The 25,647-nt window shown below is 38.0% G+C and overlaps 1 protein-coding gene across 3 annotated transcripts in view; it reads right to left on the minus strand.

Annotated features, from left to right (window-relative positions):
• The window catches only part of Scm (Polycomb protein Scm), a 478,066-nt gene that overhangs the window by 145,006 nt on the left and 307,413 nt on the right, over positions 1–25,647 (minus strand). For all 3 annotated transcript variants that reach the window (XM_067142594.2, XM_067142591.2, XM_067142593.2), the window contains one exon: positions 17,114–17,260. In XM_067142594.2, coding sequence (XP_066998695.1) covers positions 17,114–17,260 — 147 coding nt within the window. The remainder of the gene's footprint in view (positions 1–17,113; positions 17,261–25,647) is intronic.

Below are 25,647 nucleotides of genomic sequence, written 5' to 3' on the forward strand. Positions count from 1 at the left end.
CTCAATTTTGACTACGCACAAATTTCTTATGTACTGTACCTCAAAATTGAATTCTTCGAGCCTTCTTATCTGCAAATGTACTGATGATGTCGTCAAAGTTGATAAGGGATGCTTGTTTGTGTTCAATTGATATTATACTTAGATTAGAGAGTCTCTCCTGTTCCACTGTACTTCTCATGTAGTTTTTTATTATTTTGAGTTTACTAAAACTTCGTTCTCCAGATGACACTGTAACTGGCAACGTGAAGAACATTCTCAGTGCAGTAGTAATGTTAGGGTAGCCTTCCTCTAGTTTATTTTTATAAATAAGACTTAACATTTCTCTTGATATGGCTTCCTTGAAGTTTTCGTCAACTGATAAAGCGTGGTGCTTCAAACTTCTATTTCCAATTTAAATTCTTCAATGTTGAGATAAGCAGTGTAGATATTTGCCAATTCTTCTGGTTTCATTTTTACATCTTTTGTTTGCATTTCTTTAATTCGAACTCCATTCAAAAATCTAAACTTGCTGTTCATTTGTCCAAAGCCTTAAACATGTCATTGAGTTCCGTAATCATCTGGTCAATAACCTCTTCATCGCCACACAGCTCATCAGACATTTTTTTCCTTTTCTTTGTCTTTTTGCTGATAACTCAGATGGTAGATCACTCATTCTTGCTAAGAATTTACCCTCAGTAATGGCCTCAGATGGAGCAAACTCTCTGCAAAACAAGAGTGTTAAAAGACCTTGAAGGTTCCGGGCAGTCAAATCTACTGTTACATTTTTTCTTTGCAGAAACTCATTGACATGATTGATCTTTTTGACCGGGCGAGTTGGCTGTGCGTGTAGAGGCGCGCGGCTGTGAGCTTGCATCCGGGAGATAGTAGGTTCGAATCCCACTATCGGCAGCCCTGAAAATGGTTTTCCGTGGTTTCCCATTTTCACACCAGGCAAATGCTGGGGCTGTACCTTAATTAAGGCCACGGCCGCTTCCTTCCAACTCCTAGGCCTTTCCTATCCCATCATCGCCATAAGACCTATCTGTGTCGGTGCGACGTAAAGCCCATAGAAAAAAAAAAATCTTTTTGAGCAAAGCATGCCAAAAGCGATGAATTCAAGTTTCCCAATATTTTTCAAAAGGGAGCTGGCCTGACTCTTTGAGGTGTCGAGAGATCATGGTTTTTAAGATCATCTAGAGCCTGCACAACTTCACCGTAATGTTTATACACAGCTTCGACCGCATCTAATCTTGAAGACCATCTTTTATGCCTTTCAGGTTTCAATGTCAGTGGCACATATTTTCGGAGAACTTCCCAGCGTGAAGTTGAAGCCGCAAAAAAAGACTACATATATTTCAAAGTTCCGAAAAAATTCTGAGCCTCAATAGTAGCACTGGCCGTATTAGCACCAACTAAATTGAGGGAGTGAGCAGCACATGGGACAAAATATGCTAGCTCGTTCTCCTGAAATAGTCTGGACTGAACTCCTTTATACTTCCCGGCCATATTTGCACCATTGTCGTAGGATCGGCCTCTAGAGTTCTCTAAGTTTAGTCCATCTTTGTCTATTTTTTTTTTTTTTTTTAGGATTTCTTGACTGAGACATTCACCTGTTTTGTCACTACCTGGGAAAAAAATCAATAAAACTTTATTCTACCTCCAATGTGTTTGTTTTCACGTAATGAACTACTCAAGTCATTTGCTCGCTGTGGCTGATATCCGGAGTGCAGTCAAATATTAAGGAATAATATTTTGCATCCAAAATGTCTTGTATTATATTTTGCCTTATGTTACAGTGAAACCTCGATTCTCCGTTTTTCGAGGGACCGTGAAAATAAAACGTACAACACGGGAAAACGGAAAATCCGGGAATGAATGAAAACCATCAATTTGGCTAAACATCACAAAAATGAAATATGTATAATTATAATCTTACAAAAACTCCTAAACCAAACCAAACTACAGCCCCAGTAGGACTTTGCCTGCCAAGCGACCGTTGCTCAGCCCGAAGACCTGCAGATTACGAGGGGCGCGAAAAAAAAAAAAATGCGCGAAACCGCATTAATTACCGGTACGCGAGTTCAAAATCTCGATACTTTATATTTTATACTTTATACTTTATATTCGTCAGTTTCCCGTGAAAACTTCTTTCAGTTCAGCAACTTTGATTACGCTAGCCAAACTCTTCGAAAAATTTAACAACACCGAGCCAAACGACAATCGACCACAAGTAGTTTTTAATTCTCTCATCTAATAAAATAAAGCATATTAGATACAAAAGCACTCAAAATGATGGTGAAATCCGTTCATTTCTTAATCTTTAATTGTAATTTGGTCTCCGGTATACTGTTCGTAGTCAGTTTCTGGAAATCTCGTACCGCGCAAATTAGGCCTACATCGACCTTTAAAGGTTATGCTGAACTTGAAAACATGGTTTCGAATGTAAGTATCGATTCTTGAAAGTTCTCGAATGCATTATATTCAATTCTGCTTGTTACAAATCCAATCAAATTGGAAAGATAAAAGAAATATCAAAACTTCAGAAATTACGGTTATTTGTGACCTTGATGTCATCTGGAAAGCGCGCTCGCTGTACATGTCAGTACGAGTTTGAAATGACACCAACCATTTAAAATGTAACGTGCGCAAATAAAACGACTGGGGTTTTTGGTATTTTAACACGAAAACGTAAAATTCCCAGTCTTACATTAGGACCTAAACAGTAATAGGCAATCCCAAGACCTCCCATGGCTTTCTTTTTTTTTTTTAATGTAAGGTGCAACATCTGTTTTGGTCTCGCTAACATAATCATGTACGATAATATAAAAAATACTGAATTTGTGTTAAGGAGCAGTTTCGATTCCTGCCTGAAAGCCCAGTTACTCTGCAGTGCCCTGAGCAAAGTGCCGAAAACCCCTTCGGCAGTACGATCGAAAAAATGTAAATAAAAAACATCTAACCCTGGACATAATATGGACGTTTTATAAGTGCGAACATTTGACGAAACTCTTTCCGTCTTCACGCAGAGCTGTCGAAATGCGCCGTGTCTTCTAGCAATTGCTGTGGCCACTCTCTGCCCTATGATTTTCCGAGATTCTCTAAACATGCTAAGATGGTCCCTTATGCAAGTTCACCGCCGATCGCCGAACGCCAAGATCCATAAATATGCCATAGCCGTCCTTTCGTGAGATACAGTTTATTAAAAAACGATTGATCGAGGATTTAGCGTTGATGGGACTGGAATTTCTGGACGGTTGATCCGGGAAATCGTTTCTTCGAGGAACGGATAATGCGGGACTTTTACAACGTGATTTAATTACGATGCTCGCGGGACCACGTAATTTGAACGCATATTCCGGGAAAACGTACTTTCCGGGAACGGATAATCGAGGTTCCACTGTATTGGCAATAATTTCAAGGAACTCATCTTTGTATTTTATGTGAGAAATGCAAGATTTTCCCTTTCTTATGCCACTCTATATGTTGTAGGAGAGGGACATTGTAATGCGAAATAAGAGCTACTGTGTTCAAGAACGTTCCACTGGATGGATCGCTGTAATCACAGTCTTCTTTAGTTCCTCAGAATGGACTCGCGTGCTTTGCTAGGAACAGAATAGCAGTGAGACTCTTCTTGATTGATCTGGTTTTGGAGTTTCGCATCAATACCTCCCTTTCCTAAACAAGATTCTAAAGCTTTCTACGAACAAAAGCAAAGTTTGTGGTTGGATGAATTTTCATGTTCGGGTAATTTTTCACTGAGTTTTCTCCGATTAGTATGTCCTTTTTCTTTAGCTAAGGAAGGCACTTGATTTGATGCAGAGTGTGAAAACAGCCTGCAGGGAACACAATATAGAGCTTTCTTACTTTCACTATAGCCTAACCATGATCTCTTTACTTTTTCTCCATTTTTGAGAACTTTATGAAACCAATCTTTGCTAAAGTTACGTCCTTCTCTGTTGCTATTACTTAAATTTGGCTCAATAAGATTTTCAAAGCTCATTTTTGTTATGTAACACCCTTCAGAATCTGAAAAACTCTGTGGCCATGAACCAGGATCCTTAAAATCAAAGGAAAACTCGGACGTTTCTTGATGACCAGTTGTAGGGTCTTCACCAGTAGGACTGAGTTTCTTGCAAAGTTCGATATGTTGCGTGTCTTCCTCTCCAGTTTCAATGTCATCTAAAATATTAAAAGCCGGGATTAAAATACAATCAGTAATACGATATATTACAAAATGAAGTATTAAAAATTTGTCGTTTAGTCCGATAAGGCACAATTAATTCATCTCTTCCCTAATGTGCTATAATTTAATTATTGAAATAAAAATGAATATTTATTTACCTGATTTTTCTGTTGAGCCTTCATCTTTATTAACATTAGGTTTTAAAAAATGCTTCTAATTTTGGTGTTTGTGACAGCACATCGCTTTCTTTCTTCCTTTCTTTTCTTGGCAAATTTTCTATACTTGGCACCACTGAGTCGTTTTCTTCCATCTATAATTTGGAAGTTAATAAAAATGCAGCTCAAAGTGTACTAAACAATTCCGTTTTCCAAACGCTGATGAACGGTAACACGAATGACTAACCAACACTCCGAACACTAATAGCTAAAAAAAAAAAAAAAAGGTCAGTTCGTATCAACACATGCAGACAACAGTGTACACAGGCTATGTGTGTAGCCATCGATAACGACGAGGACTGCAGGTATCTGTTTAGTTTACTGTTTATTGAAAGCAAAAGGGAGCATGGGTAAAAAAAGGAGGTGAGGTAGATGAGATGCTCGCGCATCGCGTCAAATTCAGATTGTTTCGAGTCCCCAAGCCAGCTGCTGAGCGCTCAAGGCTACTAATTATTCATATCAGTAGTAGGCATAACAGTATAAGACTCTCTCAAGACCCATGAATTACGTTAATTCTTGTGTCGTGTCTCATAATGAGGAAAATAACTTGGTATACAGTGTCAGTGTAATAAAGTTGATGAATTGGGCAACAACATTAAATAAAATTACACGATATTAATTGTGGCATTATTATTTTAAAAAATTGAATAACTTATTTTTTAATAAACTTTTCAAATTTTGCCGCCCCTTGAAATCTGCCACCCGGGACACGTGCTCCCCCTGCCCCGTCCTAATTCCGAGCCTGGCTCCAGCACATCGTGCTAATGTAACAATGTATTTCCTGGCCAGACCAGGGTTGACTGTGCTTGATCACCGTCCATACAGTCCTGATCTTGCCCCATGTGACTTCACACTCTTCCCAGAAGTGAAGATGAAAGGGCGGAGTTTTGCATCCAACGAGGAGCTTCCGGCAGCATGGGATCAAGAGTGTTAAGATGTAACCGAAGAATAGTGGCAGAGTTGGTTCAGTGACTGGCTTCGACGTATTTTGAAAAAGTCTAAAGTGCTCACTCACATTGCAAAGCTTTGCTCTGTGTGTATGCGCGCGCGTGTGTGTGTTAGCATCAAAATAATGTAAAGTGAAACCTTTTGAAATTGCAACACATGGAGCAATACCGTTCCAGTAACTGTCGAGTCATCGCTCTGTCATTGTATGCATTTAGCGATGATACAATATTTAGGGAGTTCCTAGGGTGCCTCAGGCTATTTCAACATAATATGTAGCATTTGTAGTTTGGTGGAAGTGACATCATATCTATTCTGAGCTCTGACGTGGGTGTTATACCATGTGTCAAATAATGGCTACATATATGGGCTGTACGTTACAGCGGCAGTCATTTGGATGGAGAGCCTTGCCATGGAGTGTTTGAGATGCTTCAATTTAAGCTTTATTTTGCATTCTAGATACACTTAAATAGTGAGATGGTAGTGAGGAGTCATTTGTATGGTGAGGCCACAGATGGTCAGTGAGCTCAGTTGGAGAAGTCGGTTGGATAGTTCAGCTGGTTGGAAGGAGATGAATGGCGAGACTTACCATGAAGTCAATTGGAGTCAACTGGAAGGAGACGAATGGGGAACAATGATATGGATACGCAATCATCAGTGGAATGATGCACGGTCTCAGGTATAGATGGAAATGAATGATTTGTAGGGAGTCCTTCAATATAGGTATTTGTATTTTTTCTATTTTGCAGAATGAATCATTCAAATTTTGTAGGAAGGTCGATGTCTGACTAGGGGGCGGTGCCTCTTGTTCTGAATAGTAGGCCACTGACAATCCACCAACCAATAGGTATTTTATACTTTGTTGACAGGTAAGGCAAGCACGGAACATAAAAATAGCTTGCTTTTCTTGGTTCACATCCCGAGCCTGATTTAGGTCTCTTTCAAAGAGAGTGGTGGGATGTAAGACCATTGCTTTAATGTCCTATCTGTTGATGGCTATGATGTTTTATTATTTACATAAATAATGTCTCATCATTACTATCTTAAGCATGACATGTTTTGCCAATTTTTTACGCATCTTCAGCTGCTGTTTCTAATATCTAAGATCAAAATTGCTGAGGTCCTAGGTGCTGTTTATGATAAAATGCTTAAGATAGTTGGGCTAAGATGAACTGCTCTGTTTAATAAGTTATGGTTACACACACGATACATAAAAACATCCAGCTAAGAATCGCTCTGTCTAAAAAGTTATGCTTGCACATTACTATACATTTTATAAAAACATCCTTGACGTGATTGTTACACTTTAAGAACTCGATTATATATTAGTTCAATCCAATCTTACCAATAATGATGTTGGGCTGGTGAGGATAGTTCAGTCTGCAATGTCCAACGTGTGTGTGCAAGCTATGGAAAGTTCACTGATTTAATTGCCACTTTTTTTGGTGATATTCTTTTTTGAGACGAAAATTCAGTTGTGGTTTCGTGGGATGTTGTTGATGTGGTCAGTTGTCACACGGTTTTTCTTCTTCGTTCCCTTGTAATGATTAAAATTAGGTAAAACAGGGCTGCCTGCCGTTATGTGGTCAGAAGAGGGGACTTCTCAAGATCGTTGTTTCAGTTGCTGTGGACCTTACTGCACATTAAAGGGCTGAGAGTAGTGGATTGAGAGTACCCTCACTTCTCTTGTGGCTGGCTTGCTCCTGTGACGCTTTCTGTCTGACTGGCAGTAGCTAATGCCTTATAAAAACACCCTTCACATGATTATCACACTTCAAGAACTCTATTATATATTAGTTCAATCCACTGTTACTTATAATGATGTTGGGCTTAAATGACCACATCAACAACAACTGTCACTGCCAGTTGGACAGAGGTCCCTGTGAGAAACGTTTCAGGTTTCTTCAAACAGCGTCACCTAACTTAACCATTGCATGTAACATGAAAACATATTTCAAGTGCACGTAGAGAAATGATAACCTTCTCGCTACAAATTTAAATGGGAACAGCCTTTCCAAAATGTAATTAGATGCGAGAAAATTTAAACTATCCAGTGAAATCCATGACGTAGTCTGCAATATCTTGAGGTGTATCACACTCTTACTTAACTCTTATACGCTCAGCGAGCCGGTCTATCGGCTCGAGTGGTATTGCTTAAAACACTCAGCGTAACGATCTATTGGCTCTGTGTTCGGATGGCTGTATTAGTACCTTAATGGACTCCCAGATGTCAGGAAAAGACAGCAATAGTAGCTTTTGGTTTTAGTTTACACTTTTCTCGAGAGATAGAGACACTAAGCTCATCTGTTTGGAACAAATGAAGTTATCAAACAGCGTATGTTTACCGCATGGCGAGTTGAAATGTGCTGCTTGCAAGTACAGTCTCCTTTAAGCTTCAAAATATGTTTTCCTTCATTTTATTGTTTCCATTTTAATAATAGTTTATTATATTTTGCTTATATTCAACATTTATCGGTGTTCTCAAGTGAAGTTTAGTTTAACATTTCGTGTTACTAGATTTTGGTGTCACGAGTAGACCTAATTTTTTAAAATGGCTGGTCCAAGTTCTAGGCTAAATAATTCCAATGTTTTGGATTATTTAGATGCTTTAGATGATGACAGTGACTTTATAGCTGATAGTGATTCGGATTTTAGTCCGACTCGCTGGCTGAATTGTCAGCGTTGAGGCCTTCGGTTCAGAGGGCCCGTGTTTGATTCGCGACCGGTTCGGGGATTTTAATCGCCTTTGATTAATTCTTCTGACCAGGGCACTGCGTTTTTGTGTTTGCACCGACACTTTCCTCTTCATTTCAGACAACACACTACGCTACAAACCACCACAGAAACATGCGATACTGATTACAGCCTTACATATAGGGTTGGTATCAGCAAGGGCATCCGGCCATAATACAGACATAGTTCGCACCCGCAACCCCACAAGTGTGTGAAAAGCTGTAGATAAAGAAGAAGAAGAAGAAGAGTGAATCGGATTTTACAGGTAGTGATGATAGGAGAATGTTTTCCAAAATACAAATGCTGACTCCGGAAGGTACGTGTACAGTTCTTTACGTCAGGTGCTATAACTCATGACTAAATAAGAATCCAAAAAACAAAATTATATCATGTTATACAGAATTAAATGCTCTTATTTTTAGAATGACTGAACAACAACATCATTAAAGAACAGATTACTTTCTTAGTATTTGAAAATTTATTTTTATTTTTGTAATATATTTTCTAATTTTCAATTTTTTGGGGGTAGTAAAATATGCCATTAAAAATTTTGGGATTTTTTTCCTAAAACTATATTGAATAGTGCACTATTGTGATTTTTTTCAATTTTGTATCTGGGGATTTCTTTACATGGCAAGTTTTTACATTTTAACATGCATAATCATGAAAAATGGTCCGAGTGTTTTGGGCTTGACTGGTGAAAATAGCCTGAGAGCAAAAGAATTAATTTCAGTATATAGTAAAATTAAACTATTGTTTACTTCCGCCTTTATTACTAACAGTTAACAACTGCTATCGGCAACGTCATTAACGCATTTATTATGAAAATGTGTCATCCTCTTCCATTTTGAATTTTCTTTTAGAGAACAGCATTCGAGGGGCATTAGTAATCGACTCCAACACCGCCTTCGAATATCGACGAGAGAGTTTGCAAGTGTAGACAGTGAGAAAACTATACGGTTTGATGATTACTTGCATTTTTTGGCAAATGTTTCAGTTTTCTTATTCAAACAGTGTCACCTAACCTAACTGTACTATATGTATCATGAAAACATATTCCAAAAGCACGTAGAGAAATTATAACATTCTCGCTATAAATTTACAAGGAAATAGCCTCTCTGAAATTTAACCAGACGCAAGAAAATATACACTAACCTCTGAAATTAGTGATACGTTCTGCCATATTGTGAGGTGTATCGCATTGTTACTTAATTTTCGTTTAGAGTATTAAAGTTAAGCAATCATTTGCTTAGCCTTTATTTCCAACAAGTTAACAACTGGTAATGGCCACATTATTCACATCGCATTCAAATGTCGACGAGAAAGTTCGCAAAGAACGCATTTTTTGGCCAACGCTTGAGTTTTCTTATTCAAACAGTGTCACCTACCATAACTTAACCGCTTATGTACTATGAAAAAACATATATCAAGCGCCAGTAGAAAACAGATAACATTCTCACTATACATAGTCTTACCATAAATACTGTCCCAAACCTTTAAGTAAAATGACACAAAATGGTTAGAGATATTTTAATATCCTAATAACAAGTGTTACATAGATGCATTATAAACCATAACCACAAATAATTATTCAAAATGGCACACAGGCCTTAAGTCTTTTCTTGCAAGCCATCTCCTGAAGCTTGAACCACAATTTGTAGTCCAAAGGGTTTAAATCTGGAGCTGCAGATGGCCAATCTGAAGTGGAAATGAAATCAGGAACATTTGCCTCTAACCACTGCTGGGTTGCCCGTGCTTTGTGCGCTGGGGCTGAGTGCTGCTGGAAGCTCCAGTTCCGTCCATGGAAGAGGGTGTTGTTGAGATTCTTGACCAGTCCCTCAAGCACTTCCTCCTGGTACACTTTAGCTGAAGTTTTGACTCCCTTTTCACAGAAATGGAGCTCCGTTGTGCCCTCGAAGCTCGCACCCCACCACACCATAACTGATGAGGGATGATGACCCTTGGAGCCTTTTCACAAGCTTCTCTAGAGGAATGGGCATATACCCCGTCGTTTTGGGCATTGAAAGTCTCCTCAACACTGAAAATCTTTTCATCCATAAACAGGATTTGACGATGACCATTAGCCGCGTAATGCTTAAGTAAGCGCTTTGATTTTAGGAGCCTCTGGTGCTTCAGTTCATTTGTCAGATGTCCTTTGCGTCGTTTGTAAGCATGGAGTCCCAGGCCAATGCTTAACGTGCGAGACACATACATTTTAGATATCTGTAACTCACGAGCCATCACTGGCTGTCTCATTACTGGATTTCGTCGCACACGAGCCGCCACTGCTTTGATGAGTTCTGGCGTTCGTACTGTGTGTGGTCTTCCTTGCCGCGGGTAATCTCTCACAGTTCCAACCTCAACAAATCGATTTATAGTGCAATAAACAAATTTCTTACTAATTTTCAGCTTCTGGAGGGTTTTGAAAATCTCCCCTGGTGATTGCCCTACCTTGTGTAACGCTATCACGTCCACACAATTCTCATATTCCCCCCATTCCATCTTGAAAACTTCAAACTGACAACTGTACACTTCTGCAGCTCAACCAACAATGACTCACGCCTCACGATACCGGTTTTGTAGCCGCTCCCTTGTCTGGGCGCAAGTACGGCCACCCTTAAACGTTGGGACAGTATTTATGGTAAGACTGGGTAAATATACATAGGAATAGCCTTATCGAAATTCAACCAGATATGAGAAAACGTAATCTAACCTCTGAATTCGGTGATGTGCTCTGCCATATTTTGAGGTATATCACATTCTTACATAATTTCAGTGTAGAGTATTAAAATTAAGCTATCTTTTACTCAGCTCGATGCAAGTGTAATGAACTAGTATAACTTTGAAACAATTCTCTTACCCATGGGTAAATAACGGAAATATCAAGCTCGATTAGTAGGTGTTATGATTATAACTATTATGACTTGTGAGGTGTGACTATGAAGTCGTTTGCATCAATTAGTGTTGTTGTTATTATTATTATTATTATTATTATTATTATTATTATTATTTACGTAGTTATGTACGGACTTTATTTGGTATAAATCACGGTCATATTATTTGTGAGGTTATGTCATGAAACATCTACTGTATGTATAATAATATGAGTTTATTTAATCTAAGAACACGTCATACCTGCCAACTTTACAAAACAAAAAATCAGGAGATATTAGGAGATACAATTGGTCAAATCTGCTCATTCTACATGTCTTTCATGTCTTGCGCAATACATACATTATCCTAGCAAGCTTAATGCATCATGTCTTCAAGTCCACATTTAAATTAACACATATTTCCAGGGAAAGTGAGTGGAATCAAAATCCACAAATATTTTACACTCATATGTATTCATATTCAGTGATACCTAAATATTTGTATACAACAATGGAAAATCTATAAGAACATGTATGGTATTGAAGGCCTACATTTCTTCCATCTTACTGATTGACATAAACTTCTCCATCAGTAGAAAATTTCTGTTGATTAAAAGAAGCAAAAGTGGGAGATTTTGCCTGTCTGAGGAAACCTTTGTCAAAGGTTTGTTGAAAGCAGTTGCCTTGTAGCCTTGATTTTACTGTCAACAACCTCTCCAAGTTTTCATCACCAATATATGACTTGAACTGTGTTCGTGTTTTAGTCACCTGACTAAACATCCTCTCACATTCAGCATTACTATGAGGGATTGTTAAAATACCAAAAATAACACAAACTAATCTATCAGTGAAGTACGTTCGAACTGATGAAAAAACGTTCCTCCTTCTTGCCATGCTTCAGATGCTTTATGAATTGGGAAGTGCAACTACCAATAACCAACTCACAATCATTCTTCTGGTTTCCCCTGCTGTGGTAATTGACTTCCAAAAGAGAGGAGGATTTAACCACTGAAGGTTGTACAAATTTTGTTATCAAATTCCTTAGTGTGTCCAGCATCAGATCTTACAGTAAATGGATGCGAGGCACACTTGACTGCAAAATTAAATTTGATTTATCAAAAGTAGGTATAACATTTGATAAAAACAGACATAAAGGCTTATTTAAATTTGTTGACAGGAACATAAGAATCCTTTCCTCAAGAGACAGTCTGCACTCAATGAAGGAATCCTGTTTAGTTGTTTTGGGCGAAGAAGTACATGGGACTGGTGATTCATTGGATCTTTTCCTTGAAGGGGCAGCACCCTCTACTGATGTTTGTTTCATCTTTGGAATATGTTAAGTTTCGAGACTTCTAAGCTGACCTGTCTTACCAGACTTCACTTCTTAATTGAGCAGACTGGACAAAGGCTGCCACAGTTCCAACAACCGGAATAAACATTTGCCAACAGAAAGCCACCGGGTGCACACATGCCTTAAAATTTACCTTGTCTCGACACTGTACAATTAGCTTTACCTCGTACTGACACAAATAGGTCTTATGGCAACACTGGGATAGAAAAGGGCTGGGAGTGGGAAGGAAGTAGCTGTAGCCTTAATTAAGGTAGAGCCGTAATGTTTGTCTGGTGTGAAAATGGAAAACCACCCTCAGAGCTACTGCCTGTGGGGTTAGAACCACTATCTCCAGAATGCAAGCTAACAGTAGTGCATCCCTAACTGCATGACACCAACTAATTCGGTCTGATTCCTTAGCTTGGTACATATGACGGGTTCCCCATAATCACACATTAAATTCAATAACACTTCTAATAACAATTAAGAACACTGCCACTACAACTTCAAACAATACAGGACTACTATGGTATTTATTATAAGACTTATTGTCTCAAAACTTAACTATTGCTACAAGGCTAAAAATTACACATCTCTATTCCCTCACAGGAAGTATGTGAGTGGGACAATCGGTCTCTAATAAGCCTTCTGAAAATAGTATAAACTCTGCTCCACACATGTGAATCACTCATGCACTTAGATGCCATTACTTAGCAAATGCATAGATTAATATATTGCATCATGCACCCGCACGATTATGTGAAGTACAATGCTATTTATCTATATATATATAAAATAACATGCCCTGACTGACTGATTCATCATCGCCGAGCCAAAACTACTGAATATAAAGAAATGAAGAAAGAATGAAATTTTGAGGAAAAATTGACATTACATTGTAGGTGCTCACAAGGAAGGATTTTTGGATATTCCATCGCTAAGGGGGTGAATTTTTAAAATCAGTATATCTATATCTCAAAAACTTGACAGTTTAAAGATGGTAATTCTAAATTCCCATGGAGGGAATTAGATATTTTTCACCAATAGAGCATATCAAAAATCAGATCAAAAATTAGATGTATGGCTGCATACACCCCAGCATAAGTCGGTAGGGTCTGACACATCCCACTCTGACGAGTCTAGTGTCAGACCTAAGACGAAATGCTGGTTAATAGAGCAAACGCCTGAAAAGCCATACATCTAATTTTTGATCTGAGTTTAAAGATGTCAAAATTGGTATTTGGATTCTCCACCAAAAGCAAAGAAACACAATTTTTTGTTTTTCGAAAATCCACTTGGGGGTGGGGGGTGTAATAATAAGTGAAAAAGGGGTTAGATCCTTTTTGTGAGGAAACTTATATCTCAAAAACTGAAGATGTTACAGACGTGAAATTTGGTACCTGGAATCTCCTTTAAAAATAAGGAAGTATATTTGTTGTTTTCTGAAAATCCACACAAAAGAGGGGGAGGGGGGTGAAAATGGACTGAATTTTTAAAATGATTATATCTCAAAACTCAAGACATAACAATTGGTAATTGGAAACTGCTTTAAAAATAAAGAAACACACATTTGTTTTTTGTTTTTTTTCAAAGAATCCACTTATGGGGTTAAAGGAAGTGAAAATTGGGTGAATTTTAAAAATTAGTATAGACGTAAAAATTCCAATTTAAATCATCTTTATAATGAAACGCGTATTTTTTCCTGGAAACGCCACATTTTTTACATGCTCTATTGGTGAAAATTATCTAATTCTCTCCATGGGAATTTAGAATTTTCCATTCGGAATTGCTAGGTAGGCAATAATTCTATTGTGGAGATTTATCTCCCGTATGCAGTTATCAGACTGTGCCTCTTATAAGGGCTTCTGATAAGTTCACCGGCATACACCCCAGCGTCAGTGGGTAGGGTCTGACACATCCCACTTTGATGAGTCTAGTGTCAGACCTAAGAAGAAACGCTGGTTAATAGAGCAAACACCTGAAAAACCTTACATCTGATCTGTTGACATGGGAATTTAGAATTTTCCATTCACTGTCTATTACCGTGAATCAGTGCTAACGAATACAACAACAATGGCACTGCTCGTAGTCGTAGCGAACATCTCAAGGATAGGTTAGGTGGTGCCTAAGATCCCGCAAAAGCATTGCAACAACAACAAAAATTACCTTATTTAGTACGGGTGGTGTAGTTTATAAGGGGCTGCCTGGCCGAGGCGGTAAAGGCGTTCTCGTTCGCCTGGAAGGACGTGGGTTCGAATCCCCGTCAGGAAGTCGTAAAATTTAAGAAGCGAGATTTCCACTTCCGGAGGTGCATATGGCCCTGAGGTTCACTCAGCCTACACCAGAAATGAGTACCAGGTTAATTCCTGGGGGCAAAAGCGGCCGGGCGTAGAGCTAACCACTCTACCCCATCACGTGCCAAGGTTAATAATTGTGGAAGCCTTTACCTTCCACTCCTCCAAGGGCCTTAATGGCCTGTACGGAGGTGACTTTGCTTTGCTTTGCTTTGCTTTTTGGTGTACTTTATACACCAGCACATGTACTTCAATGTTAATGTCTTTGAAGACTGTTTTGCAGAAAACTTGTGCTCAAGGTGAAATCTTGAAGCTAAACTGACCCTAGTTGATGAGATGCAACCATGCGATTTTGGTAGACTGGTCTCAACTAAGTTGATATTTAAGAATATGATGTGTTGTGAATGACAAGTACAGCCTCCCACAAAGTCCCTTCTTTGGCAGTTTATTCCTTTCTTTAGTAAGAAATGCAACACTTTATTATATTTTCACAGGCAAATACAGTTTCACCCAAGATCATAGAATAAAAAAATGAAACTTTTACATTTTTCAATCTGCCGCAGCCAAGAAAAAAAATTAACTAAGTCAACAATGAAAAATGAAATATTTTTTAAATGGAAAGACCGTTGGATAATCCAACGAAGGTTAATTGAAAGATGGATAATGAAGGTTCTACTGCATACTGGAAAAATTATAGTAATTATCTGCAGCTAAATGTCTTTGTTGTAAAGTTTGTAACTTATGTGTACATAATTATTTCTTTCCTCACAGAGATGAGAATGCTGGGTTCTTAACTATAGCACAAGTATGTACCATAATGTGTGCCATGTTTTGCATCATATCCTTGAGAGATAAATTTCTCATATGAGAAAAATTTCTGTTGCCCCATAAAAGTTTTCTAAGAATCAAATATATGTTGAAATTACATTCTTATCTACAGAACTGCCGACAGTGGGATTCGAACCCATTATCTCCTGGATGCAAGCTCATAGCCGCATGCCTCTAACCGTACGACCAACTCACCCGGTAAATTACATTGTTATTCTGCTGCAGAATTATCCTCCATTTTCACATTAGGTTCATGAAATGATATTTTGTAAATGGATATAGCTGTCAATATCATGATCAGAGCCGCAATACCTACAGTTTGGTGCAAAATTCATACCCTGGGGCATAACTTCTCATTTTAAAAGTTCTAGATGCAGTGGCCAGGATTTGAACCACAGCCGCCATGGTAAGATGCCAGTGATGAGGTCACTCAGCTAATAACACCTCCTGTTATAGGTTCATTCTCACCACTAGAATCAGGTTCATTAAGGGTCACAGTGGGTTGTTTATATTTTCACTCACCAAAGCTACCTCGTATCACATCCAACTGCAAAATTCAAGCCTCCATCTTGGAGTTTTATTTAGTAAGCGGATGGCCTGCTGCTTCACTGTATCCAGACAGAGGTTTGTGACCCACAGGTTATATATGAAACAAAAAATATGGTTTGGTGAGAATGAAATGTGTGTACCTTCATAGATAACTCTACCTCTGCTAAAAGGAGAGCCTTTAAATACATCAATGATTTGGCAACTGCTCAGCATAGATAGTATGATAGGTATGTCTACATATAAAAATGGAATTACGCCTGTATGTCTTCTGAAACATCATGTCTAAACTGCTGGGTGGAGTTTCATGACATTTTGCACATTCTTAGAGGGAATTGTCACATGACTGCTTTATTTCACAATGACATTGACCAAAATGTATATTATATTGTTTGTAATATTGTGAGATATTATTTGTCAGATTATTTATAAAAACCACAAAAGTTTAAAATGTTTATTTCGGTATCTCAGATATTCAGTTCAAATACAAGCCTATCCCGACTTTTTAATCATTACCCTTTTCAAATGGTGGCTACAATTTGTGCACATTTTATCCGCTAAGAACCAAAATAATGGACATTATAGGTTGTCCTCTCACAAAATAAAGGCCAGCATGTGTACTTAAAATTCAGTTTTCTACAAGAAAGGTCATATGCACTTCATTTGTAACTCTCCATGGTTCTCCAGGAAATTATGCTTTGACATATTAAAGCAGTCTTCTAGAGCCTCTAAAACTAATCAAAAATAATCTTACTAACCGACTTTCATTAGTTGAAGTATGTTGTGTCTCTACTGCTGGCACTTCTTAGTGCTAGACAACAGTACTATTGCAATTGTACAAAACTAATCTATCAATGATGGTTAAGTACCTAGCCTTCAGAGGAAAATGCTATACACTGCCCCATTTTCCCTCTTCAAATACACATAAAGCTTATGATAATGATAAATTATTTTTATCACGAAGTATTTGATACCTATTTATAACATTAAACTGGACAATATCAAGCAACTCAACTAATTCATCATGAGACAATGCATTTCAGTGAGGTCCACCTTACATGCGAATGAATTATGCGTTCCTTAATGAAACATGATGAAGTCACTTCTCCATATAAGGTAGAAACAGCTTTTAAAACAGAAAGTTATACAAACCTATAAGTAAATGGTACAGGCTTGGATATACATACACTTTTGGCCAGGAGGCTGGAGAGGATGACCACTCTTAGCGCACCACCCAACAGGGAAAATGTCTCGAGAGTCAAAACGACACCAATAGTCAAAAGCACCTCGCCAGCCGTCGAAAGTTACATGGATCATCTCACCTTTCACTGCCCCTAAAAAGAAAGACACAAAAATAGATCGGTTTTGTAATTTATTTTAGCTGACAAAAATCTTGTTTTGACATTCAACTTCTGGTAAATTCATAAACAATGGAAAGAAATGAACAAGTAACAAGTCGTATAAAGAAAAACAGAAATATGGAAAGGAGCACACAATAGGATAAACATGACAGCATGTCACCTTTGGAAGAAGGAGCAGTAGAAACAGCAGACAAGGACAAATATGAAAACACAAAAGACAAGGAGAATGTCCACACTGCCATCTTTAAACAGACTGTCTCTCCTCATCAACTTCAGTTCCTCTACATTAATTTTTTCCCAGCCCCCAGACAAGCTTGTTTCTAATAATAATAATAATAATAATAATAATAATAATAATAATAATAATAATGTTATTTGCTTTACGTCCCACCAACTACTTTTTAAGGTCTTCGGAGGCGCCGAGGTGCCGGAATTTAGTCCTGCAGGAGTTCTTTAACATGCCAGTAAATCTACCGACACGGGGCTGTCATATTTGAGCACCTTCAAATACCACCAGACTGAGCCAGGATCGAACCTGCCAAGTTGGGGTTAGAAGGCCAACGCCTTAACTGTCTGACCCACTCAGCCCGGAAAAGCTTGTTTCTAATTCCCAGCTTAATCACAAGTCAAGGGCCTTCTTGACAGATCTTCAGAATTGAAGCTTGAAGTACAGGATAAGAAGAAAGCAGGATAAACATATGAAAAAAAGGGAGAGACAATGATTTATGACATTTTGCACATTCTCAAAGGGAACTGTCACATGACTGTTTTATTTCACAATGGCATTGTTCTAAACAATATTAGTGAGATTATTTACAAAAATCACAACAGTTTAAAATGAAATGGTGTCTGTTTCTTTCTCGCTCAACCACGTTAAAACTACAGAACCAACTGAGCTGAAATTCGGTACCTCAGATCTTCAGTTCAAATACAAGCCTATCCCAACTTTTCAATCATTACCCTTTTCAAATTGTGCCCATTAATATGAAGGTATTTACTCTCAACTTGTGCATATCAGTGATTAAAAACTAGGAACACAGAACAAAGATTCAGGATATGGATCCACTGCCTGCAGTTCACGCCAAAAAGATGTAAGAGTTTATATTTTCATTATAGATCACATATTAAGTCTGCAAGCTGTTGTGAATGATTTAGGAATATCAATGTTTTAAATCCTAGGTATTCAATTCAAAGGCTTGAGAGCACATAATCAGTAATTAAATAACTACGTGCCAGTTCCTTTACCTAAAGCACATCACTGGAAAGTTCAGCCTCAAACTTGATGATCAACTGCTACAAATGCGAACTAGTACCATAGTGAAAACCAACTATGGGGTTTTTAAAGAAGGCTTTGTCCATGACTGTGAATTAATTATGAAATAATATAAACTGTTCCCAGTCACTAGTTTTATTAAATGATTTATTTCAAATGCATTTCAGGGATGTTTTCACCACTTTCACCACCGATGAAGCAACGTCTCTGAACCAAATCATATAATAAAACGTTTGTAACAGTTATGTTTCAAAAAACAAACAAATTAGAGGTTGATTTGCAAAGAAACTCGCCTGGGCTAGATGGAGCAGCACACACAACACAATATCAGAACACAACTGTCTACGAAGGAAAGAAATGGCAGCAGCTAATAAAACATGGCTCAAGTCTCCAGAAAATGTACAGAACAAGGCTAATGTTCAGAGTAGTGAGAACAGCACAGCACCGTAACAGTCCTTGAGGACCACGCATGTTTAAGAAAAATGCGCCAAAAAGACCAGTTACTTGCTAGGTGGTGAGGTGCAAAAGACCAAGACATATTTTGAAATTCTCCATTGAACAATTTCTATTATTATTATTTATTTAGGATCGTTTCAACCTCCTAAGGGTTTTTTTTTTTACACCAATACTCCTTCATTCTCTGGCTTGCTTTTGCTCGTCCCTCATCCGAGAACAACCTTCTTGTTCACCTGGGTTTCTCTACAAACAGATACGTTACTTCCACAATTTTCCTTCTGAACACTATTCTGTTTGTAATATCTCCCTCCTCAATGCCACATTTTTTAAGATCCTGATGAACTTCTTTCAGCCATGGTACTTGGGTCTTTCTTATTCCCTGAAAGATGAGGATCTTATTTGCTAGGCATTCCAGTCCTATTCTTCTAAGGTGTCCATAGAAAGTCAGTTACCTTTTTTTCATCGAGGTTGAAATGTTCTTGCATTTTTCACACAGCTCTTGATTTGATTTCAAATGGAAGGTTAACTCATTTCCTGTTGCTTTCTTCGGTCCCAGAATTTCTCAGAAATTTATGCTCTTTCTTTTTTATTTCGGTAATCTCCTTTCTGGCAATTGTCTCTGCTGCATAGAGGCATTCAGGTTTCACCATGGTATTATAGTCAGTTTGGCTTGATAGGAGAGGGATTTAGACTTATAAGTTTCCTGCAAGAATCTGAATGCAATCTCTATCTTCTTTGCTATTTCTTTGATAGCCGGCTTCTCATTGTTGTTGGGAGCCGGAATCTCTCCTAGATATCTGAATTTGCGGACTCTCTTTATGTCGCCATACTTCATAGTCCATGTTGGTTCTTTGAGATCTATGTTCATCTAGTTAGTTTACTTACAGGATATTTCAAAACCTCTATCTCTTGTAGTGGCAGTCTCTAGATTATTAGTGAAGAACACTATGTCATCTCAAATGCAAGACATTCAAAATTAAGTCCAGCCTTTTTGTGTCGTATGTCCTATCTTGATTCCGTTCAGGATATTTTGCTGACTCATTTCTTTTCACCATTCCCTTATCACTTTCTCCAAGACCCCGTTGAAAAGGACTGGGGAGAGACCATCTCCTTGCCTCACACCGGTCTTTATTTCGAACGGTTCCGACAGCTCTCCAAGGAATTTTACTTGTGACAGGGTGTTTGCTAATGTCTGTTGTATTGTATCAGTTGCTTTGTCATCAATTCCAAGTTCTTTTATCGCTTTTATTAATATGTCCCTATCGACAGAGTCATATGCCTTTTTGAAATATACAAATGTCATAATCACCTTCTTGTCTGATGCTAAAGTGTAATTTTTGCTTAAAGTCTTGATGGTAAATATCTGCTCTGCACAGGACCGTCCTTTCCTAAATGCTCTTGGTATTCCCCCAACTCGATCTATGTGATTCCTTACTCTATTCTGAAGCGCTTTGGACATCTTGTATGCGACTGATAGGAGTGATAAGCCTCTATAGTTACTAACATTAGTTCTGTCTCCTTTTTTATGTAACGGGTGAATAATTCCATTTATCTGGTATCTTTTCCGTTTCCCAAATCTTTTGGAAGTCTCTCACACTAACTGGTCTAATATTTGTCCCCTGAGTACGGTATTTTAAAAGTTCCATCACGATTGAATCTTTACTGGATGTTTTGTTGTTTTTGAGGTTCATAACGATTTCTTTTATTTCCTCTTTGTCTGGTTGAGCTGAGTCAAGAAGTTCGTGTTGGGGTTCTTGGAAAGGCATCTCTTTCTTTGGAGGTTCACAGTTCAATAATACTTTAAAATATTTGACCAAAGTTCAGGATTTTGTTTGTTTTTCAGAATCAATTTACCACAATCATTTTTGAAGCATATAGTGGGTAAGGTATTGCTTCAAATTATTAGCAATTATCTGAAAAAATGATTTATTGGTATCGTATGCTTTAAATTCTCCATTTTTTTCAATCTTGCTTTATAAAAAGGTACAATCGTTAATACTTATTCCAGAAACATCTGACAATATAAAGTCTAAATAAAGCTAATTCCAATCCTGTTAATCCTAGCCTGTATTAGAAAACACTAATCAAAATAACTGTTTAACTATGATATTAATCTTTCTACAACACGACGTGGGAGATGATACGACATGGAAGATCATACGTGGTACGAGGGACTGAACTGGATACTTCAACACGGTGACACCCATGCTTCATTTTTTTATATCTCAGCGGGTTTTTTTTCTTTTTTGCAATTGGCTTTACGTCGCACTGACACAGATAGGTCTTATAGCGACGAAGGGATAGGAAAGGCCTAGGAATGGGAAGGATGCGGCCGTGGCCTTTATTAAGGTACAGACCCAGCATTTGCCTGGTGTGAAAATGGTCAACAGGTTTCTGAGATATTAAAAAGAAGTTTCTGGAATGTTCCAGACGATAGCGAGTCAGGTACACGTGGTGATTACGTCAGAGCTTCCATGCCGTCTCGTTAGCTTAAAAAGGCTGTGGGCATTTTCTTAGAAAGGCTCTAAGTTTCAAGCATTAACTTCTTGAAGAAAACTTTAAGTTTTATCTGATATTGACTTTTCAAAGACTCTCTTGAAGCAACATTTATTTCATGAAGAGTAATTCTTTTGACTTTCTTTTGCTATTAACACTTATTGAGAATATTCTACAGTGCAATAATAATTATTACAACAAGGAAGTAAAATTAATTTGATTTCACATGCAAAGTAATAAAATAATAAAGTTTTCTACGCATCATATCAACTGAATAAAGCTAGCCTTAACACGTTGAGTGCCGAGCCGATTGTAGCACACTATTCCACTGGTGCCACGCATGTTTTTGAATTGCATTCCGCTGGTGCCAAAGCAATTGTATACGTTGTAGTCTGTTTATATAATCTTGGGATGTATTTATATGATGTACTAAGTAAATTTTATCTCACCATACCATGGTAATGTGTGATGCCATATGGTGTCACATCAATTTTTAGGAAAGGTAAAATATAGCGTGACGCCATATGGTGTCACAGAATTTTTTGACATGGAATGTGCAACACGAATTTCAAATACGGGATATTTATTTGCTAATTCAAATTAACGCAATATGTATGAAAACCTAGTAAAATGCAATACAAGTACTTATATTACATTACATATTGTTGTGAACAGTTTTCTGATAACTCTAAACAATGAAAATATGCGTCTCGGCATGCCCGAGTTCTTGTTACTCATAATTTTTCAAACCTTATTGACATCGTTGTTCAAACATCGTCCTTTGTACAATTGTTTCATGTGCTGTTTTCATATTTACGTTTTGCACATCTGATCGGGAAGTTAAGGGGAGCGCGCTAACTATACCCTACCTGGCTGCTGACGCAGCTCGACGCAGACCGGTTGGTTCACGTCCGCTGCTTCGCTTCCCTACCTCTCCGCCACACCCCGAGACTCCCACGGCACTTCTAATTTTATGACTATTTATTTGTTCAATTTTGGCGTTTAAACTTGCGCTGGGTACATACAGATTTCACCTTAGCATTCTACAGCCTCCCACGAATATTCCTACCAAATCTCAACCGAATCCGAGTGTAACACATGTATGTGTTCCCTCGTAAGATTATTACCAATATCTTCCATTTTTTATATTTTTGCACAACTATATAAACTGAGTGATAGTACGTACGTAAACGAGGAATAAACAATGCCTGGCACGCTTTCACCTGTGACAATGACCACTGGCCAGTCAGTGGCTTCGGAAGAATACTGTGGCGCCACATGGTGGCATACAGTAAAAATACATAGCTGGAATAGACCCTGAAGTTCGCCCTTCACGTAGTACCAATTTTACGCGCATAGATGCCACAGCTGATTATCTACGGCGCATCGCCTGAAACTCAACTGTGCCGCCATATGGCGTCACGCCAACTCTGATTTCAAGAACGGTGTGCCGCCATATGGTGTCACGCCATCTCAAATTTGAAGACCAATGTGACGCCATATGGCGGCACGTGGCACCCAACGTGTTAAAAACAGAACACCTATTATTTCGTATTGCTAGTATCTTTCTCTCTACCGGCTCCTAAGAACCAAACACTACCTAGGACCTATCTCACGCTCCTTTTCAAGCAACTTTTCCTGGTACAATATGTAGGTATTAAAATTTAACTTTGTATGAATGTGAATTTCATCTGTATTGGAAATACCAAGAGTAGTGAGAAACATGACTTTACATACTCTTGCGTGCAATTTGTGGGTGAACAAATAAAATGCCTTTTGGGATCATTACTTTTTTTGTTGTGTATACCAGTAATAAGAACAGAAAATTTCCATCCTTTCTGTTCCCTTATTTTTTTCATGGTAATACATCCTGCACAATCATGGCGGTTTCAATACTCTGTCCTTTACGTTCTAACCCATTTTATCTGTGTAAGATATCCCTGTTGCATTGGGCTTGTTATGGTACTTACCCACAGACTTTGATTCAGGATATGTTTCCTTCCTTGTTGATGGATTGCTGTTGTGATTATAGCCTTTCTACTTGTGACTTCATTGCCTGCTGTACTATTCACAATCTAAAAGGATTATCCAAAATACTGTCAGCAGTACTATTGCTCTGGGTCAGGACCAGTATCAGACTCCATTCTGGAACTCACCGTAAAGTTTTTATAATTTTCAGAGGTTCACCGCAGCTTAGTAGTAAATAATCATTCAATATCTTGCTCTCTAAAGCAGAACACGAAGGCTGTTTTGATGTTGCAAACTACTGTGGTGTAATATGAAAGCACGAGATTGATTAGCGTTATAGTCTACTGAAGTAATCTTGCTTTGTATGTCAGTATGCTCAGATGTGGACAAGGCTGATGTCTGTGCAACTCAAACAACTCTGTAAGAGTACGTATTATGACATACTTGTTCTGCTATTCAAATAAATTTACAAAACTTATGGGGATCTGCTAATCACACAAATGGAGAACCCTGCTGTAAATTCTTATAGATTTCACCATGGTAAGATTGCACTCTCATGCCTTTTGACTACCGAGTTTTTATGACCAGGCAAGCCCTCTGGGCCGGGTTTCTTTTTTTTAAGGAAGAAGCACTTTCACAGATACATGTTTACTGATACAATTAATGGAATGCATATCATCCCCTTGACCCCGCAGCCCAATACGGGGTCGGGGATGAAGTGAGATTATATTTTACACCATACTTTTACGGCCACTGCAAAACGCAGTTGAGAAGATAATGAATATGAAATGAATGATAGTGAATGAAACTGGGTAAGGAAGTGGAAAGAATCGGCTGTGGTTTATGAATAGGAACTGTTCCAAAATTTGCTTGGGGGTGAAAAAAAAAAAAAAAAACCCACCTCAGGACAGCTGACAGCGGAGTTCAAACCCACTCGCCTGCCGAGTGCAGAGCTTGGCTTCATAGACGTACCATAACACGTTAATACGCACGGCTACTGGCTCGGTGATACTTTTACTGAAATATAATATATATAACTGTTGATCCAAGAATCGGTATTATCAAAATCATTTACATTTGGGGAAAAATCATTTATCTGAGGAAGGGCTGACAATTCCACATGAGATTCATCATTACTACTTTGTCTCGCACTTTCTAGTAGTTCAATATCACCACTCAGATATTCCTCATCTTCATTATCAAAATATAGCACTCCAGAATCCACTATTTATGAGGAAACATTCAATTTCTTCATCAACAAGAGATGAATGTATACTTCGAGACGCCATGATGGCTATACGTAAGCGGGAAAGATGTTCCACTCCAGCGAAGCTGAAATAACACCAGATCACTTTCAAAACATGCGAAATGGAGTGGTATATCTGCCGTACAGAACTTCCTTGAGCATATACACAGAATCTCAAAGCATGACACTATATCGCATACATTTGTAAGATCGGTGAAGTACACACTGCACTAAAACGTATATATACGAGTTTGGCGGACGAGGCACGACGTTCAATAACGTATATATAAGGGTTTGGCAGTCAATGGGTTAATAAACTTTTTCCTCCAGGGAGCATGTCCTCATCACTTCAGTTTATGTTTCTCGAAATAATTTAATAACTTCATGCTATTAGAACACTGCAGCAAACTGCTAAATGCCCGTAAGGAGGGTGAAACATGTACCTTTGACTTTTATGTATTATGTATAAAAAATATTTGACCATATGAAATAGTGGATCATATTGTATTGTATTGAACAGGTGGACTTATAATATTGTAATAATACTTGAGACATACGTCAACTTCAATACGGAACCAAAATGAGAATAGTTACTTGTAATGCAGGTTATGCCAGAACCGTAAAGCATTTTTAGGATATAGCGCTACATGCCACTAGAAAGGGCAGAAAGTGTAGTTTAGTGTCATATATTGTCCATCAGAAAAAGACTGAACGCATGGTATTCTTCGTAATGTATGAGTTTAATGTTCCATATTGATGGCATGTATAAATATAATATTAAAGGATGTTCCACTGATAAATACAAGTACAAATTAGTACACAGTTATATTTTTGTATACATGGTTCTAGTTTTAGCCCTACATTTTGAGCCATCTTCAACCATATAAGATATCTTAAAAACTAATTAGCCTATGCTTTAAA

This window comes from Anabrus simplex, chromosome 3, assembly GCF_040414725.1.
Source record: "Anabrus simplex isolate iqAnaSimp1 chromosome 3, ASM4041472v1, whole genome shotgun sequence".
NCBI lineage: Eukaryota > Metazoa > Arthropoda > Insecta > Orthoptera > Tettigoniidae > Anabrus > Anabrus simplex.